At 52.5% G+C, this 13,602-nt stretch overlaps 1 protein-coding gene across 1 annotated transcript in view; it reads right to left on the bottom strand.

Annotated features, from left to right (window-relative positions):
• Positions 1-8,054: 8,054 nt before the first annotated feature.
• STK11IP (serine/threonine kinase 11 interacting protein) overlaps positions 8,055-13,602 on the bottom strand; it is a gene marked incomplete at its 5' end in the record, with an annotated part of 18,553 nt that continues 13,005 nt past the window's right edge. The window contains 7 exons of the mRNA XM_026039062.1: positions 8,055-8,821; positions 9,143-9,369; positions 10,894-10,976; positions 11,748-11,832; positions 12,082-12,260; positions 12,449-12,546; positions 12,722-12,837. Of these exons, the coding sequence (XP_025894847.1) occupies positions 8,681-8,821; positions 9,143-9,369; positions 10,894-10,976; positions 11,748-11,832; positions 12,082-12,260; positions 12,449-12,546; positions 12,722-12,837 (929 nt within the window). The remainder of the gene's footprint in view (positions 8,822-9,142; positions 9,370-10,893; positions 10,977-11,747; positions 11,833-12,081; positions 12,261-12,448; positions 12,547-12,721; positions 12,838-13,602) is intronic.

Below are 13,602 nucleotides of genomic sequence, written 5' to 3'. Positions count from 1 at the left end.
CGCCTCTGCGCGGTGCCGCGGGCGCAGGACGGCGGCCGCCCCGCACGGAGCCCCCCGCGGCGGCGCCGGGCCCGGGGTGGCGGCGAGCCCAGGTGAGGGCAGCTCCCCGTGCAGGCTCTTCCCCGGGGGTTTACAGGCGCCCTTGAGCGGCGGCGTTTGGGGGAGCGCTGCGCGGCCACCGCCTCTGCTGTCCCACCCGCGCCTCGGGGCAGAGGCCGAGCCCGGCCGCCACAAACGGAGCATCGCTTTTATCAGCGAGATACCGGGTGACACGCACAGCTTTGCAGGCTGCCCCGCAGGCTCCGCGCGGCTATCAAGCCCCCGGGGGGGCTGCTCCAGACCCACTGAGCTCCTAATGGCCCGGGCGCATTCCCGTCTGGCTACTCTCCTCCTCCCCACCAGGTTACTCATTCACTCCTGCAAGACAGAACTGCTGCGCTGAGGTGTGAAACTGGGGCTTCCGGCCATTGTGGAAAACTGCACCTAACCTTGCAGCAGGATCTTTTAAGCCTCTTCAGGCTTAAATGGATGGACATTGCTGCTGTTGGGCGCTTGGCCATACAGGGAGAGGATGAGAAGAAAGCGTTCAGACTCCTGCACAAAAGCTCACAGCCCCCAAAGCACTAAATTCTTCCTTGCTGGACCTCCCCATGAAGGGGAAGAGAGAGGAGATGGAGGAAAGAAGGGATCTGGTGGCAGCACAGGAGAGGTGGCACCAGGCACTTTGGAAGCACAGAGCTCAATGTTCCTGTGTGAAGGGAACGTCCTTCAAACCCACAGTCACGGGATGGGCTGCCCTGGCCACTGATTCATGCAGCTCAGGAAGCCTGGCTGATTTGGGTCCTGCTGGTGCTAGTTCTCGTCCCATTGGGCCTGCGCCCTCCACGGGACCAGGGCTGAGCATACAGCACCTCCACATACACCCTTAGAGAGCCAGCAGCACCACCAGATACTCCTCAAGGAGGACCTCCGAGCTGCCCTGACACAGGTTCCCTTGGGAGCAGCAGTTGCCGAGGGCAGAGTGGAAGCCCTGCACCAGCAGACCAGGCTTTGAGTCACCACTAGTGGACTGTCCCTCCATCACATCACAGTCACTCACTTTCTGTGCTGCTAAATATGGCCCTAGAGAGTTTGTTTTGTTTTGTTTTGAGCTGTGTGCTGTCTGGGCATCCTAATGCCACGTCAAACCCACTTGTGACTTCCTAGGAAGAGCAGCCTCCCTTTCCTTGCACACTTGGAGGTGGTGACAGGCTCGCAGGGCTGCCTCATGCAACACGGATAGTGGGGAGCTGCTGTCTTCATGCCTTGCTGAAATACTGCTTCTCCTTCTGAAATTTGACCCCCCCGCCCCCCTTTCTGCAAACCAGTTCCCAGGAGCAGGCAGTGGTGGGACGAGCACCTCCACCCTTTCCCACAGGTGATGCTGATCCACCAGCCCTTCCCCGGAGACTGGCTGCTGCTGCTGAGCCTGAGGGGACAGGGGTCATGGTACAAGGCAAGGGCTGTGTGAGAGAGAGGGCAGTTCGATTCAGCACCTTGTCACTAGACACACGGGTCACCCGAGTCCTTATTTAGGCTCCCTGCCCAGACAGGTCACACTTGTCTCCCTCCTGCAAGGACCCAACAACTCATGGAGCTGCCACAAGGTGAGATGAGGACTATTGTGGTCTATGACTGAGGCAGAGTCTCCGCAGGGATTGGGGAACATCACCTTCCCACCACCTTATCCCACCAAAAGCAGGCCTATGTGGGATGCAGGGATGGAGCTGCCTGGGCTGAGCTGTCCCCAAACAAGCTGGGGTGGCAATGTACCTTGTAGGGGTTCTCACAGCCACTACCTGCCACAGCGTGGGGCCCTGCAGAGAAGGCACAGATGGGACAGGTTGTGCATTTTGGGCACGAGGCAGTAGCCAGAGCAGGGAATGGGCCTTGTCCTGCGGTCAGGCAAGCAGAAGTGCACGAGGGGTGAGGCCACACGGCTGGAGCAAAGCGTGGGCTGGTTCCCGTGGCTGCTGCTTCCTGTGGGGGTTATTCTGGGCCCCTGAGTAATGGCAGCCTGGTTGGTTCTGGTGCCTGTTTTACCAAGTCAGCAAATGCCACTGCAGCGGCCACCCAGCGCAGCCCGTGCGTCCACTTGATGCTCTTGCACCAGAGAGTTGGAGGAAGAGCCCAGGGGACAAGCAACGCCATAGGGAAGCCCAACACCTGCGGGTGCAGGTCTGTGCACAAGAGGCTAAGGAGAGTGCTCTGGGGTCTCTGACTCCTTCCCTCTCCCCTACCTGCCCTAGGTTCCTAGTAGACAACAGGGCTCCCCTCCTTCAGCAGAGCTGAGGAAAAGCTGTAGTCGAAAGATTGAGATTTTGTCCAGACTACGCAAAACTTTCCGTTGAATTTCGCCATCCCAGACGTAAGTGCAATGTTAACATTTCTGGAAAGGGAAGCATGTGTTGCAGATCCAGCAACAAATGCTCGAGGAACATCTCTAAGCGCTCTGTGGCCCAGATGGGAAGAGGCTGAGGTGGATGAAGGGAAGCAGTAGAAACACAGAGTGCCACAACTCACATTCTCATAAAGATGTAGGACTAGGCTCAGGGCTGGGGAGGGGGAGCGCAGCACAGTGCAGGGCCTGGGGTAGCTGCCAGCTGCCACCTGTTTGGGGCACATAGAGGTAGGAAGGGGTATGATGAGCCAGGGAGCTGTGGTACATGGGCCTAAGAGAAGGGAGAGCAGTGCTAGGGTGGCTATGGTGAAGGTCTCCATGTGAATCTTACCGTTGTCAGGTAGCTGAAGTGGCTTTGGGTTTTCTTCCTCCACACTCACCACAAGTTTTCAAGCAGTTCCAGGTCTCAGCTGCAGCCTGGCTTTGCACATAGGGGGCCCTAGCAGCTTGTCACAGTAAAGGTCCTGCATGATCCCATGACTCCCCCTGTTCAGTGCTTTAAGAACATCCACCCTACTCCCTCCATAGGACCCCCACACAGAGAGGACCAGACTTGCGTCCAAAAAGCGTGAGCAACACGTCCACTCCAGCCTGAGGACATTGTCTTGAGGACATTGCACTCACGCCAATGCTAGTTACTGGGCCAGGGCCAAGTACAGCTGGATGCAGTAGCAGGAACTTTCCACAGCACAATCCAGCCTGTGGAACAAGTTTACCCTACCGTCCTCAGGAGGTCAAGCTTGGATGCTCATAATAGGCATTCCTGTGCTTGTCTCCATCCGGCCCTCAGCTCCAGAGCCCTCCCCTTTCCTCAGCTAAGGTCCCCTGCACTGCCTCAGGGTGTAGCCTCCTCTCCAGTGTGCAATGGCCAAGCCTGGGCCAGCAACATGAGCCTTTCTCCCTAGGGCAAAGCCCTAAGCTTTGGCAGTTGGGCGAAGGCCGTTACACATCCTCATCCCTTCCTGCATCAGCTGAGGCTGACGGAGCCAAGGCACTCATCACAGGCAGGAAGGATGTGCAAGACCAACAGCCTTCTTGAGTCTTGCTCAGAAATGCTTAAATGCCTTTAAATTTTTTTTCTTTTTTTTTTTTTTTCTTCTTCCCCCCAGAGGAAATAGGAGCACAGTCACCAACCACAAAACCACGATCAGCCCCAACCCACTAAATCTGTGGGGCACAACCCAGAGCAGGAGGCAGCATGTGGCACGTGCAGAGCAGGCAGGACAGCTGCCTGCTGAGGGAGCGAGGCGAGCTAGTAATCGGGGAGATAGCGTCTGAGGGGGAGCGGAGAGGGAGGCTGCATGCGAAGGGATAAGGAAAGCTCCAGCGATGAGGAGAGCTTCCGTTCGTGAGCCAGGTGCTGTGCGCGTGCTCAGCCTCCACCCTGCCATAGAGGCACCCAGTGGGGCCCCACCTGCACATTCTGCCTTAGCTCTGTGATATGAGGGTGCCAGCGAGATGCCCGAGGCCTCAGAGGGATAAGGACAGCTCTGAGAGCCTCCCGGGCCACAGCTGCCTCACACAGAGCTGCACCATGAGGGGAGCACGGGGCCCGGCCTGCCTGTTCATAGCGACCCCATTTCCCTCTGTAATCTCCAGGGCAGGATGGGCTCGGCCTTGCTACAACTCTGTCTGCCTCGGGGACGGTCACAGTGTGGCAGATGGTGGGGCAGGTGGCCTCAGGTGTGTTTGCTCCAGCTGAGGAGAGGAGCCTGCCAGTCTGGCGCAGGCAATGGGGCAAGGAAGGGACATGGCCGCTCCACCCTTCCCCAGCTGGGCCCAAGATAGGCAGCATCCGTCCTCAAGCAGTCGAGCCCAAGCAACAAATATAGATTAAACAAGTCATCTGGCACTGGGACAGGGAGCAGACGGCTCTATTAGGGACTGTTTGTGCTGATAGAGGACAGCTCCGCCATTAGTTAATAACCTCCTGATAAGCGGAAAAGGCACGCGTGCTGGGAGGAGGCACAAAGGGCAATGACTGTCCCCTGCAGCGAAACCACGGCACATGGAAGGCCAGGAGACAAGGACCACAGAGGGGTTAGGCAGTACCCACCTCCTGTCAGCACCTCCTTCGAGTCCCGCGTGCCCTATTCTGCTGGCACCCCAGTATCATCCATGGCCCTGAGGCCTGGGCCACGGGCTGTGCCACCTCCCCAACCCAAGCATGGAGAGCGGGGCAAAGGGACAGGGTTTGCATGAACACCCCGGGCCATCACTCTGTGAGCTGGGTGAGGAGCACTGGCACCTAGAGAAGGGATGAAGTTGGACAGGCAAGTGCCATTCGCTACTGCGTGGCCCTTTCCTGCAGGGGCTGAAGTCAGCCCAGCAGGGATGTTCAGCTAGAAGGGACCAACCAGTCCCCCGGTCATGGAGCTTGGTTATAACGAAGGCTAATTTAGTTAGATATAACATAAGGGAGCTGGCTGCTATCCCAGAGGCTACATATGCTCAGGGCAGCACCGCTGTAGGGCGAAGAGAACAGAGCATGAAGCACTGAAAGAGCCAGACTTGTGACTGAGTTATTAGAAAATATTTTCATCACCTGGAGTTGGACAGCAAAGTAAGCAGGGCTAGTATGGCCCTGGGGAGCAAGGGTTGTGGTGAGGGGCAGCAGAAAGCCTAAGCCCACAGCTGCCTCAGGCCTCCTGGCGCCATCTCCACAGAGCTCCCACAGGCAGTGTCCTAGGCCACACCAGGCTCTGGCACTCCGCCAGCTCCAGACACCTCATGAGACACCCGCTCCAGGCAGATTTTGTTGGGGAAATGCTGAGACTCAGACGAAACCTGCTCCACGTTGAATACAGGAGACAAGTACGCCCAGAAAAAGGAGAGTGAGAAGTGGTAAGGAGAATATCTATAACGCCAGAGATGAAGGACTCCTAGGTATGACAGATAGAAGACATTTGCAGCTGACCGAACAGGTGTTACTCCTCTCTACAAACCCTAGTTCTTCTACACATTCACGGCCCTCACATTAGTGTAGTAGCCAGTTGGGGCTGTCTCCAGTGCTGGAGCAGAGGAGTATGTTGGGGAAGCACCCTGTCAGTGCAATGAGCCTGGTTATTGCTAGGCATATTGCTAGGCTATTACTAGGCATTGCCCAGTATGAAGAGCTCCCAGCAGCATGGGATCACAGAGCAATCACCAAGGGGTTAATCTGCAACAACTCAGACAAAACTCTAAGGGAAAACAAAGCAAGTGTTTCATGGAGAGGCAACAGGCAGAGAGGCCACACAGGGTAAAGCTGAGCTTCCCCTCCCAACAGTCGAATGAATGTAGAAGGGCAGGGGAACTGTTAATGGGAGCAGTGTGCTGTGGGCAGAGACCTTGGCAAAGAGCAGAAGCAAATATGAGTAATAACTTGTCCAGTGAAAAACAGGAATGGTGTGAGAACAGCTGCGGACAGGCCCCTCAGCCCTTTGCCAGGCCCCTCAGTACATACCCAGACTCAGGTGCAGCAAGCACCAAGGCCCAGCTTAGCCAAAATGGAAAGAGCAAGCTCGGCTTTCTCTGGGAACCAGCACACACAGAAGAAATATTGAAGAACTGCAAGAGCTGAATAGCTGCTCTGCTAACTCCAATTTTGAATCTTGCCCTCTCTGAAAGATGCAGTTATGGAAGGGGAACACAGTACTTACACAAACTCCTTAAATGGTAAGACGAAGACAAAAAATCCTTACCGTTTTTTACTGGCTCATCTCTCTGGAATTCTTTCCTCCATACCAAGTGCTAGGTGTTGGCAACATTTCCACTGAGCTTACTCCAGTTCAACGTTTGAGATCACACCAAAGGAAGAGAGAGCAGCAAACATATGCCCGTTTTGGAAAAGGGGACAAAGTGGAATATGTTATGACATCTGCCATAAGACAGTATAGATCCTGTCAATCAAGTCTATAGAAGACTAGATAAAAATATCAGCCAGTGTGAACCTCCAGCTTCTGCAAGAGATAGGGAAAAGGTTAATAGTAAGCGATTCCAGGAAATAATTCAATAGTGCACTGCAAGCTGGCCTTTGAAATACAAAGCACGGAAACTGGTTTTCATACTCTCACAAGGCTCTGAGCATGGCATAGCTGTGCTGAAAGAGCGGAGGACAACATCTCATCTGCTAAGGCAAGACTGCTATGGGGCTCAGTCATTACTCTTTTCTAGCTGAAACAAACTTAACTGACAGGCATCAGCTCTAGATAGGTGGAAATTTTAGATGTCATAAGAAGCTGCTGCAGAGCCATAGGACCTGGAGTCCAAAGGAAATAGGCATCAGGACAATGAAAGATAAACACATGTGCCTTTAGAGAAATCAAGATCACCTTGACACAAGAGAAAGGTTTTGGCAGTAAGGAATAAGCAGTGGAAAAACTTGCCCTCAGATTGTGGGTTGAATGCTTGCAGCAGGATAGAGACATTGCTCCAGGAGAGGCAAATATCAGTAAAGGTCTGTGCTTGGGCCATTAGATCTACCTGGCAGTGTCCTGGTGTAACAGCACTGCTTCTGTTCACCTCAACAGGGAACTTCAAGTGCATTGAAATACTACTCCATTTCCACATACTCTTCACCTGACAGAAGAGATCCTGTGACAAAGCAAGCCCAGGCCAGACAACTGCAATTTTCATCCACATTCAACTTCAGGAAAGTGGAGATTCAGACACGGTAAGAACTAGTACAGCAAGGAACCTTCGCAGCAGTGAGAATTAGGGGCACAGCAGGGAGCTGCACAGCAAAATGCTCCAGTAAGGTTTTATGTACTTCTTTCCACCCAGCCCTGTGGTTGGCATCACATTCATCTGTTTCTCCCACCCAAAAGTCCTGCCTTCCCATGCCAGTACACTCCAGTTAAATTAGTCCCAACTTAAAGTGGGGTCAACCTCAACTCTGGCCAGGTTTGGGACTTTAGAGACTCTTAATGCCAAGTCAAAAATCTACAGTTCCCAAAGGCAGCCTTGTTACCCTGCCAGCCCTAGAACTGCATCCTAAAAATAGCTAAGCAACTCTTGGTCAAAGGAGTCACAGTGCTGCAAGGTCAGGCATTTGCCCCTCCACATCCACGACAGGAACAGGTCCCTCAGGGAACATGTCTCTAAGGACATATTAGCAGCCAGTAAGCAAGTTGCTGGGGCTGAGCCCAAAGGGAACTCACCTGAGGACAATCTGCTGAGGAGAACAACAAAACCAGCAGCTGCTGTCAGTCTAATGCTGTTTGGACTTTCATGCATTCAAGCCATAGATCTGACTGCAGTTTGGGAACCAGACATATGGAGAAGAGCAGTGTAGCAGTCCAGTAGCATCCACCCTCAACAGGAGGGAAAATGGCTCCTATCCCATGGAATGTACATGTGGCCCTTGAGGTCACAATGAATATAAGAGTTTACACGGCATTAAAACAGATGCAAAGAAAACATGACAATTCAATAAATATAAGCTTTTATTACAGTAGAAAATAGTAAAATTCCTGTTAAAATAGAAACTCTTGCTTTTGGACTGCTCAGAAAAGCCTAAGCCTCACGTTCACCTGCCGGTGCCCACCAAGGTCCTGACCCCTAAGCAACGAGCAACGCTTCTGTGCCCAAGAGTGTGCTCTGCACTCTCATGGGAGAGCTTCTCCCTCCCCAGTGACAGTGAAAGACTACAGCAGCAGGCTGAGCCGTGCCCTGCAAGGCAGACGAGTGCCAAGGGCTCTCCATAGGGCTCAGTACAACGTGCCTTACTCCTCTGTGCAATCAGGCCCCTGCTTGAAGCAGGCAGCTTTAGGGAAGCTGTGGATAAGATGGAGGGTAAAAATTGGAGCTGCTCTGAGACAGCTTGGGAGGCAGCAAATACATAGACCCAAGTACCTCTGGCCTGCTGTTTGCCTAGTCCCATTGCATGTCCCACTGAACATGCTCTGGTTCTGCTCCCTTCTTCCTTCAGTGACTTGTTTCCTTCAGAGCGACTCCCCTACTACCCTGGATGAGACTAGCAGACACCACCAAGCTGCAATTCTGTGCAGCTTAGGCAGGATTATAGGGGACAGCCTCCACAGCCTCCTTCCATGGCCAGCCCAGTGTGGGTGACTGTGCAAAGCTTGGCCCATCACGTGCTCCCTTCATTCTCACCAGACAGGCCTAGGGGCAAGAGCTCAGTATGTACAGCAGAGGCCACAGGGCAGCAAAGTTGCATGGCAGTGGGAGAGACCTGTGCATCACTGCCAGCACAGCAACATCCTGACTCCAAATCTTGACTGCCTGTAGCTAGCAAGTTCACTCCAGCTCCTCATGCACAGCCTTCCGTAGCTCAATAGAGAACATCTCCTCCCAGGGCTCACGGATCCACTCTACCAGCTCTGTGAGGAGCTCAGGGCACTCTGTGCGGATGTGCCAAGTGCTCTCCACCTTCAGTACCTGTAATAGAGAAGAGAGACAAAGCTGGATGGGTAGGGCCCAGCCTCAACGGTCAGTCTTGAGCTGCTATTCCTCAGAACAGATGCCAACTCCTCAGTTTCTCAGTAACCTCCCTCTCTTTGCCCAGTTGTGAAAGTGTCCTTGCATGACTTTTACACAGCAGCAATATATCGTGTTCCTCTGCCTTTATCATGCAAGACTCTGGGTTAGGATGAAAGATGACAGCCCCAAATGCTGTTGGCATGAAGAGAGTCTAAGCACAATCCAGCCCCCTGGATCCACCCCCAGTCTCATGTGCCCCATGACACTCCTTGTGGTTACCTCATCATAAAGCATCAGCTTGATGTCACAGGGACAGAGCCGATAGGTTATGACATTGCTAATACTGCTGATCGGTTGCTTCTCCTTCAACTGGACGTTGCTCTTAGGAGATGGTTCTGCCTCACCATCCGCACCCACAGGGGACTGCACCTGCCACTGGTGATTCTCCTCCAGCAGAAAGAGTGTGCTGCGGGTGCTCAGCAGGGTCACAGGGAAAGCAGATGCCCCTAAAAGGACAGAAGGGAATAGGAGACTCAGAGCCTGAGCCACCAGAGCCAGACTGGCTTTCCATTCCTCCCCCTCTCAATCCCCTCTGGGAAATCTCTTCTGGCAGCAAATGGGCAAGTGAACAGATTTATTGAGCTTCCTGACTGAAAAGGGGGAGCAGAGTAACTGAATGCACCCGGGCTGAGCAGCTTGCTCCAACACATTCCTAGAGCAAGAAACAGTAAGACCACCACCCACTAGCCACTGTGTCAGCCAAAGCTCTCATGTGAGGCAGAAGACACTTAAGTCCTTTGACCTCTTAATTAAGTAGTGGTAAAGTGTTGGTTAAGTCGTCAGCTCCAGCTAAAAAGCCACCTTTTTTGGCCTGAATTTGTTTGGCTGCAGGTCTGATGGGTGCAATAGAGAGTGCACAAATAAAGTTTAATACCAAGTTAAGATGCATCATGAGCATGGCAGAAAGAAAAATGGTTTTACCAAATTAGAGGGAGCATAAATATCATTCAGTTGATTTCAATGGATACAAATGAAGAGCACTAGAACTTGGGAATAAGTCAAGGGCACAGAAATAGGGAGTCCTTAGCAGAACAGGCTGAGGTCACAGGGATCACAAACTGCTCCATCAACACACAGCTCTTCTTGTCACAGCTCACTCTTGGAAAGTAGTAGCAGTATCAGAGATAGCATGTTTAATTAGTCCTGTCTATTTGGCAGGGAGGCCTTAGCTGGAACAGTGTCTAGTTTTAGGCACTGTACTCTAAAAAAGGAGAAAAAGTGGAGAGTAACAGAAATACATTAAGTTCTCCCTCCCACAGGCTATTTGCACAACTTTAAGGAGACCAGTAAACATACTTCCCACAGATTCCTTCTAATTCTTGTTCTCTCATACCTCCCCAATGGCCACCAGGGAAGAAAACTGCAAGAGCAGTGACAAAATCAGTACATGATTAACAACTACGTGGCTTTTTTTTTGTGTCTCAAGCTAAGATGATACTGGAATTACTCAACACTCAAACCTCATGTCTAGCACACCTGGCCCTCAACAAGCACTGGAACAGATCAGGTAAACTCCAGCAGGCTCCTCCTGTCCTGCCTTCTAGGCCCTGATTTATCAGATCTGCCTTCTATCTACCTGCTCCTGCTCTCCCAGACTGAGGCAGTACCTTTCAGCTTTTCATATGCAAAGTTGTGCATGACTGCTCAGATTTTCCCTCATGCCATGAGAAGAATCCACCCTTAGATCATTTCCAGCATCTCAGCAGCCATTTGAATTAACTCCAAACTTGGTGTGCAAGATCAACTGCTCCCTAGCATCTAGTCTTTCATTCCAAAAAGGGCTGGGAGATGCAACGCTTACAGACACCAGCTACCAGCCTACGTGTCCCAACACTAGAGATCTCTTACCTACCTATCTTGCTGCTGGAACCAAGGACCAGCCCTGTTCCCACACACTGTACACTAAAAACACAAGTGTGAGGGTAGACAGCATAAGGTTTGGGGAGATTGGCCACTGAGATCTCTTGTACCTTGGATCAGATAGGCCAGCAGGTAGAAGAAACAAGTGTCATCTGCAGCCATGGAGTCCTTGGTCTTGGAGTCCAGCAAAGACCTGGAAAAGATGCGAGCAAGTAATCCAAGGCAACACTCTGTTCTCAGTCTAGGCTTGGTGGGAGCTCATTCCTGTTTGATATGAGCTTGTTCCTGTTCTGTCCTCTCGGGGAAGCAAGGGGCCCATCTCCTCCACGTGCTACAGCAAAATTCCCATCTGTCCTGCCGCTCTCAATGCTGTCTGCCCAACATCTTGCCAGCAAAGAACCAAGTCCTTCTTACCTGGGACCAATCAGTCCTACATCACTACCTAGGAGTTCTGTTCTTCACAGGATCTTCCTAGACAGTGACAATCATCCTGCCTGCTCTGTCCTCCACACCCTTTTGCAGCTCACCTCCTGTGCAGCAGCCACCTGAGCAAGCTACCTCAAACCTGTAACACAGCCTTGATGCCATTCCTACTTTGGTGCTCCTCCTTTGCCCCCACACATCTCAGTGGTGGCCAGTGACAGGACAAGGGGTAATGGGTGTAAGTTGCAACACGGGAAGTTCCATCTGCATGTGAGGAAGAACTTTTTTATTGTGAGAGCAACAGAGCTGGAACAGGCTGCCCAGGGAGGTTGTGGAGTCTCCTTCTCTGGAGGTCTTCAAAACCCGCCTGGATGCCGCCCTGTGCCTCTTGCTCTAGGTGTCCCTGCTTGAGCTGGAAGGTTGGACTAGATGATCTCTAGAGGTCCCTTCCAACCTTAACCATTCTGTGATCCCAGGCACTGCTGGTTGAAGAGAATGTTTGTTTTATTCCAAACTCCACCTCCCCAGAGGCTGCTTTTACCATAAAGAATGCTGAGGATTCATCTGCACAGTGGGGATTTCCTTCACTTTACTCCTGTTCTTGGCAGGCAGCTCTTGTATGAGACCTAAAGACAGGCAAAAGGTAGAAGGTAGATATCTCTTCACCACAAGCCAAAGGGCAGTATGCTACAGCTCAGGACAGTTCTCTAGTAGTCCCCATACAAACACTAAGTTATGACACCAGTAAAATTATCTCCCAACTTTCCTCTGAGCTGACAAGAGCCAAAGTACATCCCAAATGCAGCCTTCACAGCGTGCCCCAAAAGCTAATCTTCCACTTCCTCCCCTCCCTCTGCTACAGCTCTAACTCTTACATGTCAGTGTCTGCAGGAACTGGTCACAACAGCTCCGGTTCCGGAACAGCAGATTGTAGGAGGCTCTGGGGTTCTCAAACTCAATGCGCAAGCTCTGGTGACACAGTCCCACTTCCAGATGGGAAATGTCAGACAGGTAGTGAGAGTCGTTCTTCTTCAGCCAGTCTGCAGGTTGTCCCCTGGTCACAGGGCACAGCCATCAGCTGCAGCAGGTGACCCCATGCCCTCCTCTCCCACATCACATTGCACCAAGGGATTTTGCCAGATTTGCCACGTCACCACCACTCCAGCATAAGCTGGCACAGGCAAGCACCACCCAGCACTCTCAGCCTTGCTTCCAGGTCTCACCTGCCACCCCTCTCCTCACCTGATAACACTGGTAACTTCCAGCACATAAATCCTGAGGTCAGAAGCAACCAGGATCGAGAGGAACTCCCCATGTCGACCAAACTTCACCATGGCTACCTGCAGCACAAAGAGGGCAAGTTACGGTACAGGGCTGCCCTAGACACATGATGGATCCCTTTCTAACCCCAGGCTCTGGGATGCTATTCCAAAGCAGAACTCACAGGGCAGTTAAAAGGATGGCCAAAGACCAGGGCTGCCCACAGGATGCAGGGGTGGTGCTGCAGGAGCTCACCTTGAGGAAGCACTGGAACTCCTCAGTGTCTTCCTCAAACACCTCCATATCCAGGTACAGCTTCAGGCGATGATCCACAGAGCGGAAGTCTCTCGTGTTCAGAATGCCATTTGCAGCTGGGGAGAGCAAAGGTGGCATCGGTCCTCTGCTCACGACCAGAGGCTGCAATCATGCAGCGTGACAGCAGTATGACCCCTTTGCACATTGGCTTCTATCAAGTCTCTTCTGAAGAGAACAGCTCAGCACTAGGACTCTTCAGGCCACAGATGTCAACAAGGAGACGTGAAAGGACTCCATCAATTGAACACTTGCGCTTTCAGGTACACAAAGCTTTGGTCTAGTCCACCTTCAACCTTTGCTCAGCTGTTTAGTCACAGGGGGACACACCATTTTGCTTCCAGACGTGGCAGAAGGGCAGTCCCACTCCAAACCAAAACAGCTGGTCTCCAACTCAGACCAAGGTAAAAGGGAGCGAGAAAGACACCAAGAAAACCGGTGTGGAGCCTAACTGGTATTTGTCACGTGACTGTGAACCAGCCATTTATACAACAACCACAATTACCAGCCTGCTAATTACCAGGCGTCCAGGCGATATGAAAACAAAATCCCCCTCCTTCCTATAGTGACATCACAAGCACAGCCTGTAGCCCTGCCTGGACCCTGGCCAATGAGACACAGAGGCAACGGTGATGTCACAAGCACAGCACAGAGGCCATGGTGACGTCACAAGTGCAGCCTGCAGCCCTGCCCCAACACTGGCCAATGAGGCACAGAGGCAATGGTGACGTCACAAGGGCAGCACAGAGGCCATGGTGACGTCACAAGCACTGCCTGTGGCCCTGCCTGGACGCTGGCCAATGAGGCACAGAGGCCATGGTGAC

The sequence above is a fragment of the Nothoprocta perdicaria genome, unplaced genomic scaffold (genome assembly GCF_003342845.1).
Source record: "Nothoprocta perdicaria isolate Ctin4 unplaced genomic scaffold, notPer1 scaffold_0, whole genome shotgun sequence".
Classification (NCBI taxonomy): domain Eukaryota; kingdom Metazoa; phylum Chordata; class Aves; order Tinamiformes; family Tinamidae; genus Nothoprocta; species Nothoprocta perdicaria.
This window is presented reverse-complemented; position numbering and strand designations above follow the sequence as displayed.